Here is a 21,540-nt window from a genome sequence, read left to right as displayed (position 1 = left end):
CAGGGTTAAGGCGTCCCTCCTCAAATATTTGGCAGCTGTTCGCACTGTTCTATCGCCACTGTAGATCTTCGGCCGAACAAAGCCAGGGGCAGCACCTTCAGCAGCTCCGCAGCAGACGCTATCAGCTCGGCGCTATCGATAGATTTTTCCAGTTGTGATAACCCAACGTGTACTTCCGCTTTTCAACAACAACAACAACAACAGCAACAAAGGGAAAGCAACCGCAAACGCCAGCGCGTTAGTTTTCCCGCTGCCTGGGTTTTTCACGCTACGCATTTTCATGTTGGCCATGCTCTGGGTTTTTTTCTTTTTTTCGGTTTTTCGGCTTTTCATTTAATGAGCATGAAAATAAAAATACAACTCGATGCGGCGCTCTATTGCACATTATATAAAAAAAAATGCAGACCCCTCGCACGCCAATTACGATTTATTTGTGTTTTTGAAGTGGGAATGTAAATAAATACAAGAGTGTACTATTCGGGCTTGCCCGATTGCCATATACCCTGTACCCAGCTCCTAGATGCCCTTGCAAACTTTAGAACTCCCCATGCATACATAAATATTATACTTCTTAGCTATGCTATAGAAAAAACCTGCTTCAAATACAATATCTATCGAAATATCTCGGATTATCTCACATTGTGGTAATGTGAGAGCAATAAATTATATAATCGTTCATATAGAAGGAGAGAAATAGCTTACATTCTTTTCAGGTCCGGAGATACCTTATTCAGCCCACTTCAGTCATTTCCACAAGTCTTTATACCCGTTTTCAAAAATTTTCTAATGCATACAGGGTATTCGAAATAGAAACAACGAGTCCCTGGCCCACCCCATAAATGATCCCTAGAACAATTTCACCTTATCAAGTATTTCTCGCTTTGTGGTCTGTGGAAATGGAAGTTGGGTCACACTTATGCTATCGGTCGCATTTTGTCACGTTTTTTATGGAGGTTTTTCCATTTTTCCAGCATTTAAGTGTATCATGCACGGGCATTAACAAAACCCAAACTCATTTGCAGTGCATTCAGCGCCTGCCTCGAATTAAATAAAACAGAATTTCGTGCCCCGAACTGGGGCCCATCTAATTTCCATGCATGCGGCTTGGCCAGTTACTTATGTGGTAGTTCTTTTCTTTTTTTTTTTTTAGTAATTGCCGTACAGGAAATTATTTATTCAACGCGGGGCTGTGCCTAATTTATGCCTCGTATAATTGTTTGTGCTGCTGGAAAATCGTTTTTATTATTGCTGGTACATGTTCAGTTCCAATTCAAAGTTCTTGTTAATGTGGGCGTTATCGGAGAAAAAGAAAAAATGCATAGAGACTGCACTAGTCGGTAGGTCTCGAGTCAGAGATACCCTGTTCCCAGCGTCGTTTATTAGAAACATTCGATTTATTCTATACTTGTACATAAAGGATCCCAGCACGTTTGTGCATCATCTTCTCTTAGCCAAAACTGTATGATGATAATGGCAATCTTTATAAAATTAATCGTTATAAAAATTGATATGTATACAAAAAGGACGTCCTCACATAACTGCATGCCAGAACCCACAAATCTAGCTGTACGAATTCTTAACATGGGCGAAACTGTGGGAAGGTATACAAACTACTAAGCAAGAAACTATCCAAGTTTAGTATATCTTCGAGTTAATTAAAATTCAATTAATAAAGGTATTCTAAGTTGATAGATGAGGGGATATGCTTTATTTCAAATTTCAAGTATAGTTATCTGCTATACAAAGCCTCACCTAATTTCAAAGGGTACAGGGTATGAGAAGAAACTGTGGGGGTATATAAATATTTGATATGTAACGTAATGTGTGAGAAATTCAAATGCAATGGGCGCTTCAAGAAATGGGGCGTCTATCCGAAGCCCCCACAACAAGTTGATGGGAAAATGTCGAAAATATTGTGTTAACTAAAGCTTGTTATAGAGGTTGTTGCCTAAGTCGCTGTCGTCTATTGATAAATTACTTGGAGATAGTGAAGTGTTCAGTGTGAAAGTCTTCAATTTGCTGGAAACGATGTGGCAAGTCAAATAGAACAGACAAGTTAATGCCACGGCAGATAAGTGCATTGAACTATTCAAAGCCCCATTTCGAATTATTTTATACACAATATTTTTTGATTGGAAAAACCAGAAACTTTTTGGAGAAACATAAATAAATGGAAATAAATCAAAGCAAAACGCTGAAAACTGTTTAAAATATGCACGCCCATACACAATATATGCGTAAACATAGCCATGATGGTTCCGTAGAGCCAAAATGATTTATGATACAGGGCAGTGCTTAACCATCCAACATACTAAATAAAACAAAGAAAAACATTGGAAAACATAAACAAAACCCAAGCACAGCAATTAAAAATCTGTTGAACTAGCCGCCAGCCAGTCATAAACTAAAATTCCAAAATGAAAAGCCAAAATCACTTCCAAGCAAGATACGCTAGAGCCCTTATATGGTTTATATGCATGTAAAAAATATTATAAAACTATGCGGTTGCAGTGCCCCAAAGGCTTTGACAGAAATTAAAATAAATTTTAATGGTTTCACACATAATTCTTTAGCTATTTATGGCCGTTCAATGCGGATGAAATGAAGGATTACCAACACCGAGAGCTAGAGGGAGGGCGAACCACCGAGGCGAGAGCACCGACCAGACCACCCCAACAAATCATTTATAAACATAATTGCTGCAGTCACTCGAGCACCAGAGTTCGGGAGATAAAAGAAAAATTGAAAAACAACGCCAAACAAAGAGACACCGCGGGCCATTGATGTGAATGAAATAGAGGAGAGTTTCAAATTCGTTGAGTTTTCGAATTTGTTGGAGTCTTAGCTTGTTATGCCCTTGCAGAGGGTATTTTTATTTCTAAAAAAAATATGTAACACTTAAAGAATTTTTCGTTTCCATCAATTATATATATTCTCGATCAGTCGAGTTGGTATAGTTGTGCCTGTCCATCAGGAAACTTTTCGCATGTATGCATGCACGTACGTATGGATGCAAGCATGTATGTATGCATGTATCCATGTATGCACGCATGTATGTATGCATGTATGCATGTATGCATGTATCCATGTATGCATGTATCGATGTATGCATATATGTATGCAGGCAAACATACGTCGAAGAGGGTATTTAATCTTCGGGTTGTCACACACCGCATTTTTATTGGTTCAATCGAGTTGTTTGCGCTGCCTGTGGCTAGTTTTATGCATTTTCACCAAACAAATTGTTGTTAAAGATTTGACTTAAATACATTTTTAACACCTGCGGCACGCCCCCCAGCGAGCGCTTAATGACTCTCAACTATGGGAAAATTAATTTCCCAGCATTGGAGGTGGAAGTGTCCCCCAGAGTTCTGGACTTGACCATGAGCCGAACTAACTTTTCTATTTGTTTAGTTGTGTCGATTTTTAAAGGTAAATAAATAACATTTAGTTTGGGCCATAAATTAAATAAAAACAACCACAATCACATGGAGAGTGCTTGTAGGCCATTTATTGTCGACTGTGGAGGAAGCTTAGATGATGAAGCCATTAGAAACAACAGGAGGGGGTGTCGGGCGAGGGGTAACTGAAACTGATGCCGAGTTCAACAGTCATGTAAGTGCAAATGGCCATTAAAAACAATTTAGGGTAGTTCTCGAATGGAAAATCCCAGGCGAAGCGTTTAGAAATATTGCAAATTACTGCAAATAATTGACAAACATTAAGAGCACTTTACGGGGGGCGGGGTCTAGGTGTGTACGAGGAGGGTGTGGCGGGGTGTGTACAGCTGGACAGAAAAATCAAAAATAAATTTTATGCAATTGTCCGACAAATCAACGTAAAAGGCCAAAGTCACATAATGAAAAGGCAAAAGAAAAGATGCCAAGCAAAAGCTTTTTATGTAATGAAATTCAATTTGCCACATGAGGCAAGTACCAGAACCAAGTGCTGCAGTTCCGCTCCAAGGGGTTGCAACTTGATTTATGAATGGCACTCGAGTGTCGTGAAAATGCTTTTTCCATTGATAGCTGCAATATATTAAACGCTGCACAAATTCAATTTTCGCAACTGTTGCCAAAAAAAAAAAAAAAAATCATAAAATGAAAGAAAAGCAGCAGCAAAACCGAAAACACAAATCAAAGTTTCGTTTTCTCACTTTGGGGTGGCAAATTTGAACATTTGTTAAAGCGACTTATTAATGTCATAATCTAATTATAAGCAGAGGTTTAGCTCGACGATTTGGTAGCATATTTCGTTAAATGCGAGTTTAGCATTGATTATTTCCCTTTGTCTCGGTCAGGGGCGAGGGATTCGTAGAGGGCGTTGCGACCATAAAAAATTATAGAGGGTGCAAAAAATATGAGCAATAATATTTTGGCTGCTTACTATACAATTACCCCAGTTTGTATTTTTACTTTTTGTTTCGCTGGCAACAGCTGGAAGGCAACAAAGTAATGGATTAATAATAAGCTGAAGGAGTTATGGTATTACCGAATAGGACCCGTACACTAACAGCTTAAAGCGGTAGTTTAATGAAACAGCTGCCGAAAATAAGTGGGAGGGTTTTGGAAGAGTGCTTGAACTGAAGGGAATTTAGCCTAGCTTTGAAAAATAGTCTGATTGCCATCAACATTAAATTAAAACTAAACGTCCTGAATGACTGATAAGAACTGATAAAAAACATAATGAACAATAATGCAATAGACTGATCATACTAATTGACGTACATAAGTATGAGGATGTATGTATGTTCAAAATTATTTCACTTTTCCGATAACTCGGCCTGTTGCGCTGCAGCACGTATTTTGGCATATTGCCTTTCTCTGCGATTCTCATGAATTTATAAAAGGCCTTTTGCTTTTCAATCTTTGATTATAAGTATTGTATTATGAAGTTGACAATCCAATTATCTTAATCTAAGCTCCTCCTTCTCTAAGTTAATCTTGCAGTCAATATCTGCCTTTCGCTCTCTCTGTATCTTTCTTTACCTCTCAATAATTCTCTCGCTCTATATCTCTATCTCTTCTCTATGTACATATATTTCTATATCTCTAACTATTTCTCTCTCTCTCTTTCTTTCTCTCTCTCTCTCTATACCTCCCTGTCTTTATCTCAACCACTATATCTCTATCTCAACTACCTCACTTTTTCTTTCAGGTATCTGGACATATAAGAGGTTTTATCTCTTCTACTAATGGATGAGGGTGAGTGCATATTGACAATATTTTAAAAATATTATATATACGCCAGAATATACGTATGTGTTCAGGCAGTGCAGACCGGGTTTGATCCTTGTGTTTCAACATTTAAGCTTGTTATACCCCTTGATTTAGGTATCTCTAGCATCGCTTTGTCTTTTACACATCCGGACCGTGTACACTTTACCGTGCAAACTGTTTCAATTAAGCTCATCCTGTGGCCGTCTAACCGCAGCAACGTTTACATGCTCTGCCCTGTGGCATTTGGCCGGCGGCATTCAAAGTGCCGTCCATGTAAGGACATGGCAGAGCATCCATTTCGTTGAGCTAATTAAGGCAACAAAGGTGAGCTACGCTTGGTGCAGCTCAACCTCCAAACTGCAGCCGCAGCTTTGCCGCAGCTGTGCCTCAGACTTAAGTCTGACGGCAACTCAATTAAAAATGCGGCAAGCTCGTAAACAAGCCACAAAAACTTGAATGCCACACCGAAACTCATAATTTGCGGAGGTGCTAATAAGTTGCAGAAATAATTTTCAATGAAAATGTGCTTGCAACAAAATGTGGCAAAATTGTGGCAGAGCAGCCGATGATGCTGCTGCCTTCTTCTGCTTCTTCTTCTTCGACTGCCACAAGCAGCCGCAAAGTAGAAAAAATTGACTTCAATTAAAGTGGCATAGTTGGCCGCATAAACAGCGAAATGAAAAGCACAAAACGAGTAGCACAGGGATAATGATAATTATGGACACATACAGCACAGGGGCGTAGATGATAGAGGGGTGTAGGGGTGGAGAGGTTGTGCAAATGAAACGCTGAAGTTGGCAGACGCAAAGCGAAAGAGACAAATAGCGAGAGGGAGGAGAGTGGACGTGAGAGAGAGGCAGCTCCAAAAAGCATCCTTGCCACTGAATGAGACTGCAAAGTTTTTGTGTTTATTTTATGCGCCAGCAAAAAAAAAAAAAGGTTTCGGAAAAACTAAAAAAAAAGGAGAAGCTGATGCAGCGTTTCCATGTGGGTTGTGAGGGAAATGGATGCGGAAAGGAGGGGCCAACAACAAGTAGAGCACAACAACAACAACGGGCGAGTACGTTAAGCAAATAGGCAAAATGGCGAAATGAAATGTGCAGCGGGCAAATGAAGAAGCGAAAAATGTGGAGCACATGCACAGACAGAGACAGCGATAGTGGGAGAGTGAGAGTGAGTGGGGCAGAGATAGAGATAGAGCTAGCGATAAAGAGGCAGACATGTAAACAGACGTCAATAGTCGTAACTCGTACGGTAAAGTCAGAATGCGCCGTTTGGTCAAATGAATGCATAGCGAATGGACTCAACGCGGTATTCGAAGTTGAATGGGCCGCTGGCTGACAGCTCTCGCCCCGCTCGGCTTCGCGCCCACTCAACTTGTTGACGAGTCCGCTCAACTACCCTTCAGTCAGTTCTGCAGTTACTCAGAATCAGAATCAGAGTCCGCTGTAGTAGTCGCAGCTCGGAGTGCGACCCTTGAGCCGCCCATTTCCCATTTTCCATTCATTTGCTGCCTGCCCAAAACAGAAGTTTCCACGTACTTTTTTCAGTGTACATATTCGACGTAGTAAATTTTTTCTCATTTCGCTTTTTGTTGAGTGGTTTTGCTTCTTCTATTTTTCACTAGTTCCCCCCGTTGTTCTAGCGCTTCGAGTGAGTTTCTCTGTGTGTGTGTGTGTGTGTGTGTGTGTGTGTGTGTGTGTGTGTGTGTGTGTGTGTGTGTGTGTGTGTGTGTGTGTGTAGGTTGGTTAGCGTTGTCTTCAGTTCTAGCTGTAACCGGCTACTATGAGTGTGTGTGTGTGTGTGTGTGTACTCAAAACAGAGACAAAATGAACTAGCGGTAAATGCTGCGGCAGCGGCTGCCTTGCATGAACAACGCCGGTGACGACGACCATTGACGTCGCCATCGCCGCCGTCACCGTCGCCGTCACCCGTCACCGTCGCCGTCGCCGCTGCCATCGCTGCTGCCGCTGCCGCTGCCGCTGCCCAAGTATGAAATTTGTATCTCTGCCAGTGCCGCTGCTGCACGCCGTCCCTCAGCTGTGTTGTTGCTATTGCTGGCCTGGCTGTTGCTTTGCCTCTGCCTCTGCTGCTGCCACCACCTCTGCCTCTGTCGCTGCCTCTGGCTCTGTCGCGCTCTCAGTCGTGCTCATTTTCCGTTGTATTTTTTCGAATGCATTTAGTTGTGGCCCATCATTCCCTCTGCGCACGTCGCGCTGATCGCTAGCAGTCGCTCCCGTTGCCCGGCATTCGATTTCGTGTTCGAATTTGAATCCGTTTCAGCTCGTCTCGTTTACGCTACGTTATTGAACACTTGAAGCACCGTGTTTTTTCGTTCTTTCTCCGTCGAAACAACGCAATAAGTTTGACTATATTACGAGCAGGCGTGTGTTTTTAAAAAAAAACTAAAGCATATTGTGTGCGAGTTACGCGATATTGTGAAAAAGCAAAAACAACAACGATTTCAAAGACTTTGTTTATTTAAACTGTAAACAAAAGAGCGCGAAAATGGGTCGTCTGTTTCAATACAATCGCTTTGGCGCCACGGAAAGTGTTAATAAACGTAAAAAGGATACACAAAAGAAGGCACACGATAATGCAAAGTTGGTAAGTGTGAATTAAATATAATTTAAGAATAAAAGACTATGAAATATGATAAAAAACAAAACATCTGAAGGGCAGAGTATGAAATACAATATGGGATACGTGAGCTAAGATTAAAATAATAGACTTTGGAATAAGGGAAAATCTTTAGGGATTATTGGATATAGATATCTTTCGGATCAAATGGGATTAAGTTAAGCATAAAATGATAGACTATGCAGGGAGAGTGAAGACATTTTTGGAGCAGGTGAACAGTATTAGGTGGACATGTCGTAGATAATGTGTCTATTAATAGAGAGGGAAAGTATATAAAATACTTTTAAAGGATTATGGTATCAAACCCTCTTGCGAAAAGGCCAAAAAGTAAGTCTGAAATAGAAAAGGGATTAATTTGATTGGCAACACAGAGATATATCTTTTAACCTATTAGGAGTCTCACTAATAAAATCACACTGCATATAGAGTATTGTTTGCAGCTGAAGACACCTTTTCTGTATAGATAACACATAATTCGAAAATCTTTTCACATGCAAATTAATAGACCCCACAACTGCCACCCACAACACACAACACACACGAGTAATCTCCACAAATCCCACGTATCAAAAAAACAACACGCACCCAAACTTAAAGCCCCACACATGAAAATGCCAGCACATGGAATCGATGGACTGGGGGGGAAAATGAAGGGAAATGTAGGATGGGAGAATTCAAAATACGAACGACAACAATTAAAATGATTTAGTGTCACAGATACGAGAGACAACAACAACAACAGCAACGAGAAGAAAACATAATAAACCCAACTGTCGACGTAAATCAGAGCAAACGCTAAATCACAAATAATCAAATAAATATGATTTGCATAAAAACAGAATCAGGCTGAAGGCTAATCGCTGAGACAACAAACAGAACAGCCAACAGAAAGAGCAGAAATTGGGCGGGGGGAATCGATTAATAGAGAACTGCTCAGATTTCGAACAAATCGTATAAATCAAAGCGAAAATGCGACGAGTTTTCCCGTATCGATAAGCTCCGAGCATGGCAAACATATGTTCGACTCATAAAGATAATGATTGATTGTCGACTCGAAATGTAAATGCACTCGAGCCTATTTGTACACATGTGTTATATAAACATATTCGTGTTTGATCTGCGATAAGCGCTAACTAGGCTTTATCTGGCCCATTGGCGACGTCTGCCCGACTGCCGACATGCCCTGGAATATTTACATGACCAGGAGGAACAGAGCCGATGCCAAAGCTGATTAGCTGATTAGTCGAATGCCTTAATTAAGCCGCGACGCACGCAGCTACCTGTGTTTTCCACCTCCCTCCTCCCTCTTCACCCAGCAGCAGCTTAGTTTTCTCAGACAGCTCTATAGAGAAGAGTGTAAATATCTCTAATCTCTCTCTCTCTCTCTCTCTTCGGGCCTGACTTTCAGTTGTTGACCGGAGCACAGAAGAAAAAAAAAAGAGGTTTGTAATTTCAAACTGAATGACAGTTTGCGTTTTGGCTTCTGCCTTTTGCCTCTTTTATCTGCTCTGCTGTGCATTTATCATCAGCATTTTTCCAGCATTTCCATCAACATCATTGTGTTTTCCCGCTGCTCTTGTCATTTTTCACGGGAATTGACACCCGTCTCTGGTCGGAGGCAAGCTCTTTATCTGCATGCCCATTGTGGGCTCTGGTTTTTCTTCTCGTCTCTTGAGCTATGAAAATATTTTTGTAGTAGGTGTTATTCGAGCTCCTCCCAAAAGGATTGTCCCACTGCGTGGGCGTGGCTTCTATGCGTACTCACGCTGCGGGAATTCCGTTTACTGGAACCGAGAAATGTTTAACAAAACATTTGTTTTTTTTTTCTTAAACATAATACATCACTTGAGTGCGGAGAGTGGCGAAAATAATTCTAAAAAGTTCCAAGAAAGTCGAGACAAGAATTTTTCGATATAGATATAACAAATCAAAACATTTGCATTATCATATCTCTTCTTTCTGTTCCATCTTGGGATACTCCATTCTATGCAGTTTTTGCTCTCTTGATTCTTCTTGATCTTATGGATTATCTTATAACAATTATCTTCATCTCTAAGCACAGTCTCCTGATGAATTGCTTAACAGGAACTCGTATATTCTACTCGAACTGGAGTTCTACTCTCTGTTACTTTTCTTGTAGGTTCTTCTTTTTTCTTCCGGCCCAAATCGAACTCTATTTCGAGCAGGCTTGCAGCATTAAGCTTATTACAAAATCCCTTAGATCTATTTGGAATAGGCCCAACCGCAATTTTGTATAAAGGCACGCCTATGCGGCATAAATCGTTCGACACCTCAGGCCGTGATTTCCACATGCCACCAAATGTTGGCCTCGGCGGCGTCGCCAACGCATCCGTTATCAGAGAACGCGCCGAAAAATGCCAGAGGAAAACATTTATTGGCAAGACACGGACAGAGGCAGGGGAAAGGGACAGGGGCAGGGAAAGGGACAGGGGCAGGGACGGAGACGTTGAGAGGGTCTGTTTACAGACGCTGACAAACGTTTTCAATTAGTTTTCGACGAGTTCAACTCGAAGCAAAAAGGCGACGGGCATCGCGGGTCAAAACGATAAGGCAACAAACTGCAGACAAAGTGCACACACCACACACACCAGACACACACACACACAGATGTGAAACAAAACTAATAAAGTTGTCATACAAAATGTTGGCAACAGCGAACCCAAAACTCAAACTCAAACTCAAACATATGTCGCGCCGAGTCCAAGTGCATGCCGCGACCATATTGCCAGATTAAAATCTAAAACAATTAAACGAATGATAAATACTTTTTCTGCTTTTCCGTCTTCATTTCATTTTGTTTTGCTTGTTTTTTTTTTTTTTTTTTTTGCTGTGGAAAATTAAATTTGCTAGCGAAAACGGCAAATGGAGTCGACAAACAGACAAAGAGCGGCATCTGTAAGTGCAGCTCTAATGGGACTTGCTTTGTATACCCTGTAGCCAAAGATAGGCAGAGAAGGGGTATCATGTTTTAAGTATATAAATAAAATATATATTCTGCGTCTGTTCAGCCAGCTGAAACGAGCTGTGACTTTTCTGTCTCTCTCTCCCAGTTTATATATCTCTCTCTCTCTCTTTCTCTACCTCTCTTTTCTCTACCTAGCTTAGCATTTTAAAACATGTGTTTAATTAGTTTTAATCGTTATTCTCTTTGCTTATAATCAAAATTTGCATGCATACAAATAATGAGCGTGTGTGATATTTGAACCGTCGACTTTCCGCTTGTTAGTTCGATGTTCAGAAACTAAAACAACACGCAGTCCTTTCACAGCTGATCTTTTATTTGACCAATATATATATCTCTCTCTCTCTCTACATTTCCTTCAATTTATATCAAGATAAGATATCTGTAGATTAGAGGCAGACCCTGCTTACAGGGTATCTTCCAGCTGGGCACACTCCACTAGAGCCCTCTGTTTTTTTTTTTTGGGCAACCCTAAGTGGCTGGCACCATAAAAGCAATGTTCATAATTTTCTATAAACTATTTCTAAATTTAAATCAAACGATTAGCAGCAATGAGCAGAGCATTTAAATTCGTGGGCACTCGGATGCGGCCTCTTTCAAGGGCAATGATTAATGTGTGTGTGTGTGTGTGTGTGTGTGTGTGTGTATGCACATGCATGCGCATCTATATATATGCACTTGTGTATATATATATATATATAATTTTAGACATGTTCGATGCATTTGCATTTTGATTTCTAAGTAGGCGACTGGAAAAGTTGAGAATTAATTGCGCCGCTTTTAAGTGCATTTAATTAACAATTTTCCATAAAGGCAGCAAACGCAACTAAAGTGCAGGCCTCGTTAAGATTTATGGGCGAATGCAAGTGCCACAGCCAATGCAACTGCAACTGCAACTGCCACAGCAATAGCTGCAACTGCTGCAACTGCGGCGGCAGCTTCGGCTTTGGCTTTGACTGCAAATTGATGAGCATAATTAAATGGCTGGCGACGGCCACATTGGCGGCGGTGCATTGCATGCATTGTTGTAATTTATGCTCCATATTGCACCCAAACCACCCCCCCCCCCCCCCCCTTTGCAACACTCTTGGGAAGACTTGCGTCTGCCCCAACGTTTTGAGTAAACAACAATTTCACTTATTTTCATGCCGTCTGCCCGTTTGCATTGTTATTTTTACGCTCGACTCAATATAAATTTTCACTGGGCACTCTTCGGGTTTTTCCCCAAGTGTTTTTGTTGTTGTTGTTGTGCTGATTGCCACATGCCACGCCAGGCAAATGTAATGCAAATATGCGCAAAAAAAAAAGAAAGAGAAAAGCTCTCAACCCCCTCCTAATCAGCGAAACGACTGCCTGGCCAGCCAACAAAAAATAGTTTAGTTGGGTTTGGCTTTCGTCTAGCCATCAAAGTCACAACAACAACAACAACAAGGAACATGCAGCGACAACTGGCAACATCATCGTTATCATCAGCTCGTCATGTGCTGAGCCGCGTCCGTTGAGCTGTTTGAGTTTGAGTTTCATATGGCTTCCCATGAAGGATTTGTGTGCATTAGAGAAATAGAGAAACGTCGAGCAAAATGGCAAATGAAATTCGACTGGCCAAACTTTGAATACCCTGTAGGATGAGTTAAATAATGATTCCAATAAAAGTTAGTTGCCAGTTACAGATTGGACTTCTTTGATAGGAGCGTAATGAGATTCCTAATTGCTGCTCATTTCTGGCTTATGAAACATTTATCTTAAGAAAAAGAAATTCTTCAAAAATTCGTTTGATAATTTCCAAGAGCCTTTTCGATCTATGGGTGGCATCCATTGGATTCTCCCATCTATTCTATTCTATTCTCGTCTATTTTATATCGGATATTTGCCAATAATTATAAAGTTATCTAAAGATAGACTCAACTCTTTAAGCTGATCAATAACATACATACCTTATAGACTCGGCCCTCAAGGCGTTACATATTTGATTTGCAAATTCGAGTATCCTTCGAAAGGGTATCCCAACTGTGTGCAACAAGGATATGCACGCAACAAACGCGACTAGACACAGTTTTAAATGCCACAAACTTACAGATGAGCTGCAAAAGTTGCCTTCAACTGCACAACACAAGTATATCAAAAAAAGAAACATACTTCAAGCTCAAACTGAACATTCCCTTTTTGACTGTTTACGCACAGGTTTAAGAACTCAATTCTAAACAGTTCCCAAGTTCAATGCACCATTTGCATATCTCCATCTGCATTTGGCCACTTGAGAATCATCTGTTCGGGCATAAAAATTCCCATAGTTGGCTGCCCACATAAATAAAAATGCCCATAAAATGCAATTAAAATATACGAGCACGAAATAATTTCAACAATTTTAATTTCCATTTAATAAACTCATCAAAGTTGAGTTTTTTAAATTCCCATAAAATAAAAATAAACAAAGAAGCAGCTCAATTCGAAGAGCGTTTGATATGACCCCATTTTTTACACCTATAAAAAATAGCCAAAAACATATAAAAAAAAAAAAAACGAAAACGTGTCAAACGGCGTTAAAAAAAGAGCACACAATGCCACATGCCACATGCCACATGTGTCCAAACAAAGGATTTTCCAGCGAATGCGACGCTAATTGCAGCCGCAGATAGGAAAAAATAAACGACAGCATATCCAAAACTAACCCGGCCAGAAACTATAAACTATAAACATTTTACAATTTGAACTCAGCATAAAACGAAATTAGTGGAAAAAAATGTTAAAATCATTTTACGATATTTGGGGCACACTCACGCATAAATATATAGATATGTATATGTGTGTAGGTATTATGTGGAGCTGCTAAGTAAGTAGCCCCCCCCCCCCCCCCCCCTCCCGACAAAGACGAAAACGAAAAACCGAGTTCATAAATTTTGAAATGCGCCGCGGGGCAGACAGACGCGTGTTTTCCAAAATGTCATAAACTAGACGCAGTTCCATGTATATCTCTCGGCTCTGACATTTTGAAAGCCTCCCCGAAAAACACACGTGTCTATTCAACTTTTTGTTGTTAAACTTTTTGGTGTGGCATAAAACTGTCAAATTAGCCGCGCAGCACACGAAACGAAACGAAACGAAATGCCATTCAAAATATTCTAATAGCCAAGTTTGTTGCATATTACTAATTTACAGCTGTATCTGAACATTGCTAACATGCCGCAGCTACAACAAATAGATAGATATGTTTTGGCTTATGCGCTGGCCATACACTCGAAGAAATATTCAACAGTTTTTTTAATTAATTGTAGAACAAAGGAAATCAAGGTTCAACCAGGATCAATACTTACTTACGTCAATCAAGAATTCTAATATCTAGAACTCTTTTTAGTTTCAAAATTTCTTATCTCAAACTTAAGTTTTTGTTGCACTCTCTGAGAAAATTTGTGGAATCCTTTACTCAATTTAAGCACAATCGTTGTCTAAATTTCAAAAAGCTCAATACTTTTTTAATGAGCGAGAAATTATTCTTCTGGCTAGTTTTAATAACTTGATATTTCAAATTGTTGCTATACGCTTTAAGGAAAACTCAAGTATTTTTTTCACTTAATTCTAGAATTCTAATTAATTCATTCTCGTAACATCAAAAGCAAACTTTGAAATCGAGAAGAATACAACTCAATTGAAGAATATTTGCTAAAATCGTAATCCAAATTTAGCTTAAGCTTGTAGAAACAAAGCGATATTGATTTCATTTCTATTTTAACTAGAATTTAGACTGGCATTTTCTCTGACTGGGCTCTAGTCTATGGACTTGGTGGATTTTCCTATAAAGTTAGCTAGCTGCTGACCGCTGACTTTGCTCAATAATAGTTAACTTATGTATTACCAATTTCTACATAACCAATTCAATAAATTGGTTTTGCGGTTTTTTGCTGCTCCAGCTACTGATTGGCCTTGCGTGTGGGCTGTTGTTGTTGTTGTTGTTGCCTCTTCTGGGGTGGTTTTATATAAACGTTTCGCTGAGCCACTTCAGCAGCTGTTTGATTTTCCAGCATGAAATTTGTGCATATGCCAGGGTGTGCTCTTCTTCTTCTTCTTACATATCGTGGTAGAAGAAAAGGAACCTTCACAGCACAAAAGGCAACATTTCAATAAATTCATCAAGAGTCCAGGGCCCGAAAGGCGCAACTCATGCCGCGTCCACTTCAACTAATTTCCACTCTTCTTGTCAGTCTCTCTCTCTGTCTCTCTCGATCTCTAAATGCACAATAAATGGAAAACTAACAACTGTTTTTGTTAGAAGTGTGCAATGCAAGGCAAAGGTGCCCCGGGCTGCTAGCTCTATTGTTATCGTTGCTGTTGCTGCTGTCAGCTGGCTTAAAGGTGCTCGGTTGGGGCTTATGTTCTGTTACCTGGTTTCGTTTTTATTGTAACAGCAGAATTTGATTACGAAAATATGCTAACACCTCGCTGACCAAACAATGGCCATAGCCATGCTTCATCATCAATTAGAGTTACCTTTCCGCAGGCCAGGATCAACACGGCTCTGATCCAGCCCATGTTATTATTGCATTAGCCGGGAGCAGGGGGAACGAAGTGGAAGAGAGGGCGAGGGAGGAAGAGTAAAACACCTTTTGGAAACTACTGTGTGCCTTCTTTTGGCTGTCGGCTCTGCTCCATTAACATTTATTTCTTGTTGCTTGTCTTGGCATAAATTAAAAATCATGTATTTGAATTTTCTTTTGTATTTTCCACTTGCATGTGTGTGTGCATGTTTTCTTTTTTCGGGGCATTAAACGCCTGTTTTCCGTTGATTTCCATTGTGTTTGATTTAAGCCGATAAAAGGTAAACTTTAACGCTTCTTACACGCCGCAGCTTTCAACAGATTTATTTATGCGCCATGCATGGCCAAGACATCAAAGAGCCAAAGAGCCAAAGAGCTGCGGCCACGGCTTGTTGGCATTCAATTAATGGCCAGCCCGTGTTGCATGCAACATCAGACACAGCACACAACAAGACAGACACAGGCACAACAATTCAATTGTCCATGCAAATTGATGCAGCGCCGGAAATTTAAACATTGCATTTCCTGAAACGAAAACACGAGATTGGAAAAAAAAACTAGAAGAAAACAGAACATTTATTTATGATACAAGTGCTGCCTGCAGCTGTTGTCTGGCTGTCTTTCTATTCATTCGTCAATCGTCAATCATCAATCTGCAATCAAATTCACTTCAATCAAATTCAATTTGGCTTAACGCATAAAACCATTTTTTATACGGCTACCTGAACTGCCATTGTCCTGGCAGCTACTCGATTGAATGCTCATTATTTTACCATTTCATGTGTGTGTGCGTGTGTGCGTGCGTACTGAAGTGTCATTGTATTCTGCAAATGATCCTCTCTCTACCCCCCTCTCAATCGTTCTCTCTCTATCTCTCTCTCTCTCTCCCTCTTTCTGAAGTGCATCGCACACTCGAACGCACTTTTTGAGTATTTATTGAATACTCTTGCATAGGTGAGTGATTCGAACGATTCGCATTGTTTGCCAAGTGCCAAAAAGGGGTGTGTCACAGTACACAGGGTGTTTGTGAGTATATGCGTGTGTGTTTGTGGGAAGAAGTGGCGTGGAGCACGCAACACACTTCGCAGAGCAATAACAATTGTCAAATACGAGTTAAGTGCCTGGTAACTTTTATCTGCAGGATATGGGCTGCTTGTTATTAAGCTGATGCCTGGCAAAAGCCCCTTGCCTGGAGTTAGAGGTAAAAACAAACAATTATCAGATAAGTTAAGTGCATGGTAACTTTTATCCGCAGGATATGAGCTGTGCCAGTGGCCTGCTTAGAACTACTTCTATAAGCTTACAAAGCTGCCCAGGCTTATGAGTAAAAACAAACAAAAATCAATTTTAATATTGAACAGATGACACAAAGAGCAAAACATGAACTCTTCAAAAAGCCGCTCACCCAAAGGCGAAAGTGCTTAAGCATATGCATATTTTATCAGGCAAATGAAAAGCAAATAAAACAACTGGCAAACCAGGCAAATTACAGACACAATGAACAACTGAAACAAGCGCATTACAAGGATAACACGGACAGGGACTGGGCTGACCCAAAGGCATTAGCCTTTCTCCCTCTATCCCTCTCCCTCTCTCTCTCTCGCTCTTTGGCCTGAACAATAGCGAAAAGCCAGAAAGAACAATGCGTTGACTGTGAAATAAAATGCGCATAATGTGTGTTATCAGGCCAAAAGGAGCAGAAAGGACACCTTTTGTGTCGGACTGTTACATAAACGCGCGCACTTCGTGTGAAATAGGAGCGGACAGTTTTGTTTTTTATTAGGCATTTCAGGCACAGGTAGCATTAGGCACAATGCCACACAAATTTACCGACTTGACCAAAACTAATCTCCACGATTGTTTTCATCTTCTGGGCCACAGTTACGCAACGTGATCAATTGTCCCAGCTACTCGGATGTATATGGCACCAATGCCGGCAAAAACCTGGACCTGGCCTTCAATAAGTGCCAACAATGGAGCAACAAGCTGCTGCCAACAACAGAGGCAGCCCCAGCTGCAGACGCAGCCGCAGCCGCAGCCGCAGCCGAAGAGCCCGCACAGAGTCGCACGCACAAGGTCTACGACAGCATGAAGAACTTTTTGCAGCGCAAACTGTTTGCGCTACCCTCGCAAAAAGAACGTGTGCAATGCGAGGAGCCAACCAGCGACTATGATGAGGTGAGCTAAAGATAACTATGTAAAACTCTTCAACTATTAGAATACCCTAGAGTAGGATAGCAGGCATTGGGAAACTCTTGATAAGCACGAGGAGCCGCTTCCATCTATAGCTCTGTGTATTAGAATTAAATATTCTCTTATATCCCACATCAGAATTTGATGTGCATATTTCCTGTCCTTTCTATAATATCGATAAACATCGATCTTGAGATTTAGGCTTTTGAGAATAACTCAAAGAATATGACAGCTAGATGCACCCAACTTGGTATGAAGGTAACCATGTGGTATATTTATATAGGGAGCAGCTCATTTGTTGGATACCTTTCCCTTTTCCCGATATTAAAGACAAACAATACGATTTTTTAAGTTTTTTGACATTTTTCCACATTTGAATGTCATATTTAAGCCTTTTATTTCATCTCTACTTCTACTTCTACTCCTTAAACCTGATTGAGTTCTTCAGGGATTCTAGGCACTGATAGATTGCTATATATCTGTCTATTCCATTTCCTTGTAGTCAATTAATCAAAATTCAAATTCTTTTGCAGCAGGACCTACTCGACTCCTCGTACCATGCAGACGCGGAGGAAGATGAGGAGGAACTGGTGGCCAATTGCAGCTGCAGCTCCAGCAGCTCGCCGAAGCGTGTCCAGCACAACAGCAAGTCGCCGCAAAAGTCGCTGCTGTCGCTCAACTGTTGGCAGAGCAGCCAGCCCAGCGACACGAGCAGCAGCAGCAGCAGCGAGGAGGCGCCGCCCGAGGATCACGATGAGTCCGATGCGGGCATCTCCGACTGCTGTCAGCTGATCAACGAGCATAATAACAGCAGCATCAGCAGCGGCACGAGACGCCGCAGCACGCCGAGGAGACGTGCCACGGCACGCTGGAACAGCAACACGGACGATGAGGAGGACGTTGAGTCGGAGGAGGAGGAGCTGTTACAGTGCGCCTGGTATCAGCCGCGCATTACGGCCAAGGCAGCGCAGGAGCATCTGCAGTCGGCTACGCCCGGCAGCTTTCTGCTGCGTCGCAGCACACCGCGCCGCTTCGAGCTGTGCCTGCGGCTGGATCACAAGGTCAAGTGCTATGCGGTGCAGTGCAGCCGCAGCGAGATGTACAGCCTGAAGGGCGCCAAGAAGCAGTTCAGCACGCTGAAGGCGCTCATCACACATCACTCGGTGATGGCCGAGCAGCTGCCCCTTACTCTAGACATGCCCCGGGAGCGGGACCTAGTCAAGAGCGCCGCGGTGCGCTATGCGGATGACTTCGAGCCGCTCGAGTCGCTGCAGCTGCTGGGCATACTGAAGAGCCTGCAGGCCAAGAACTTTGAGGCATAAGCGTAGATTAAGCTGGTAGCTGGTAGCTGATAAGGGTTTTCTTTTTTATCGAACTGCAAAGGGAACGATAGGTGAAAAATTATGATAAGTTATATAGAGTTCTTGTGATATAGTTTACGACAAATGCGACCAGGTTTTAGCTCTTAAGTCTGTCTATATTATTGCGAACTTAACCAAAATTGCGTTTATGCTTAAGTTTTCACAATTGTACACTAAATTATGCGAGTTATCAAACGGAATTATAAATAGAATTTAAACAATACAATTGCAACCCCGAAACCCTTTCCAAACATGCATGCTTCCTGCCCCGCCTCTTCGCCCGCCCCTGTTCGGTCTATTGCTGCGCAAATTCTGCAGGGTAACCCTGGCCAGGATTGCGCCTCACTTACATGTGATAAGCATCTCAAGTACCACTCATTATATTTTCAAATGCGGCCAAAGTGGACTCCATTAAATACGCCAAGCAACATGTTGATAAGATTAAACAGCAACATGTTGCTAAGCCTGCGCAGCGACCATCCCTACCATCCTTAAAAACACCCATTTCCTTAAACGCCAATCGATTCAGTCGATCCTTACGATCCTAATCATCGATTACGATTACGAAAAACTTTAAGGATATGACTATTTTTCTAAAATTGCTCGCATCACAAAACCGATTATTTGAAGGACAATACTAATCCTTTGCCCAACAAACAGTACGGACCATTCAAGATGTGCAGGACAAGGGACGAAAGTACTTCCGGAAGCCCATATAGAAGGTTTTGTGATGCAAATAAGGACCTTCGTCCTTCGTCCTGCAAATTCTGAATGGTTCGGATGAGGACTGTCTGTTGGCGAAAGGACATCAGTATTGTCCTTCAAATGGCCGATTTATGGCCGGTTTTGTGATGCAAATAATTTTAGTAAAATAGCCATATCCTGGCCATATCCTTACAGATTTTCAAAAGATATGTTTCGTTAGGATCGCAAGGATGACCTGCATCGATCTGCATCAAAAAATTATGGGGTCATCTAAGAATCCAGGACTTGTCAAATTTTCAGTCGCGGGCCGCAAGGAAACAGGCCAAAAACACAAAATCGTCGATATCTCTGAAAGTACAAGGACGATTTCGATGTCCTTTGGCCAGTTGGTAGTCCTGGTCCATACAATTCGTTTGACACAGGACTCGCCAGGATACGCAAGGATATGACCGAGTTATACGCTATTTTATGTTCCAAAAATTTACATATTTTCTCTGCTGTTTGAAGGACTTTCGTCCTTTTTGTTGCTAATTCTGAATCTGGACGCCAAGGAAATTCTGCTGGCCAAACGACATCTCGATAGTCCTTAAAATGGCCAAGTTAGCCCTGATTTTTTCGTTTTTTTCCAATTTTCTGACTAACCCCCTTACTAAAATTTGAGGTGATATTTTTGGTGGAATCCTATAAATCCTTGAATGCCAATCGATAGTCCTGCCCCCTACGAGTTTAAAAAAGTATATCCTTTTGATATCCTTAAGGATATGGCCGATATATGGCTATAAATAGAATGTCCTTTTTACAATAATAGCCATATCGCAGAAAGTAAAAGGACGATCTAGATATCCTTTGGCCAGTTTGTAGGTCTGGTCCATACCCTTCATTTGACACAGGACTCGTAAGGATATGCAAGGATACGGCCGAGCTATAGCCTATTTTCTGTACACAAAATTTATCCTTCTATCTAGGCTCCCTCAAGGACTTTCGTCCTTCGTCCTGCAAATTCTGAATGGTTCGGATGAGGACTGTCTGTTGGCGAAAGGACATCAGTATTGTCCTTCAAATAGCCGATTTATGGCCGGTTTTGTGATGCAAATAATTTTAGTAAAATAACCATATCCTGGCCATATCCTTACAGATTTTCAAAAGATATGTTGCGTAAAGATCGTAAGGATGAACTCCATCGATCTGCATCAAAAAATTATGGGGTCATCTAAGAATCCAGGACTTGTCAAATTTTCAGTCGCGGGCCGCAAGGAAACAGGCCAAAAACACAAAATCGTCGATATCTCTGAAAGTACAAGGACGATTTCGATGTCCTTTGGCCAGTTGGTAGTCCTGGTCCATACAATTCGTTTGACACAGGACTCGCCAGGATACGCAAGGATATGACCGAGTTATACGCTATTTTATGTTCCAAAAATTTACATATTTTCTCTGCTGTTTGAAGGACTTTCGTCCTTTATGTTGCTAATTCTGAATCTGGACGCCAAGGACATTCTGCTGGCCAAAGGACATCTCGATAGTCCTTAAAATGGCCAAGTTAGCCCTGATTTTTTCGTTTTTTTCCAATTTTCTGACTTACCCCCTTACTAAAATTTGAGGTGATATTTTTGGTGGAATCCTATAAATCCTTGAATGCCAATCGATAGTCCTGCCCCCTACGAGTTTAAAAAAGTATATCCTTTTGATATCCTTAAGGATATGGCCGATATATGGCTATAAATAGAATGTCCTTTTTACAATAATAGCCATATCGCAGAAAGTAAAAGGACGATCTAGATATCCTTTGGCCAGTTTGTAGGTCTGGTCCATACCCTTCATTTGACACAGGACTCGTAAGGATATGCAAGGATACGGCCGAGCTATAGCCTATTTTCTGTACACAAAATTTATCCTTCTCTCTAGGCTCC

The 21,540-nt window shown here is 41.3% G+C and overlaps 1 protein-coding gene and 1 long non-coding RNA gene across 3 annotated transcripts in view; one reads left to right on the top strand and one right to left on the bottom strand.

Moving 5' to 3' along the window:
* The first annotated feature begins 5,183 nt into the window (after positions 1-5,183).
* LOC6623028 (uncharacterized) lies at positions 5,184-19,157 on the top strand. 2 transcript variants are annotated; one of them, XM_015175425.3, is made up of 3 exons: positions 5,184-5,204; positions 17,253-17,549; positions 18,098-19,157. In XM_015175425.3, the coding sequence occupies exons 1-3, from the start codon at positions 5,199-5,201 to the stop codon at positions 18,884-18,886; spliced, it is 1,092 nt and encodes a 363-aa protein (XP_015030911.1). In that variant the 5' UTR covers positions 5,184-5,198; the 3' UTR covers positions 18,887-19,157. The 2 variants fall into 2 exon arrangements, with proteins under 2 accessions (XP_015030911.1, XP_002046513.1); XM_002046477.4 differs by lacking the exon at positions 5,184-5,204 and adding an exon at positions 7,394-7,826.
* The window catches only part of LOC116650533 (uncharacterized), a 78,984-nt gene continuing 73,042 nt past the window's right edge, over positions 15,599-21,540 (bottom strand). Inside the window, exon 6 of the long non-coding RNA XR_011416315.1 lies at positions 15,599-15,896. This is a non-coding gene — a long non-coding RNA (uncharacterized lncRNA). The remainder of the gene's footprint in view (positions 15,897-21,540) is intronic.

Source organism: Drosophila virilis, chromosome 3, assembly GCF_030788295.1.
Source record: "Drosophila virilis strain 15010-1051.87 chromosome 3, Dvir_AGI_RSII-ME, whole genome shotgun sequence".
NCBI lineage: Eukaryota > Metazoa > Arthropoda > Insecta > Diptera > Drosophilidae > Drosophila > Drosophila virilis.
Note: the sequence above shows the minus strand (reverse complement) of the source record. Positions and strands in the feature narration are given on the sequence as shown.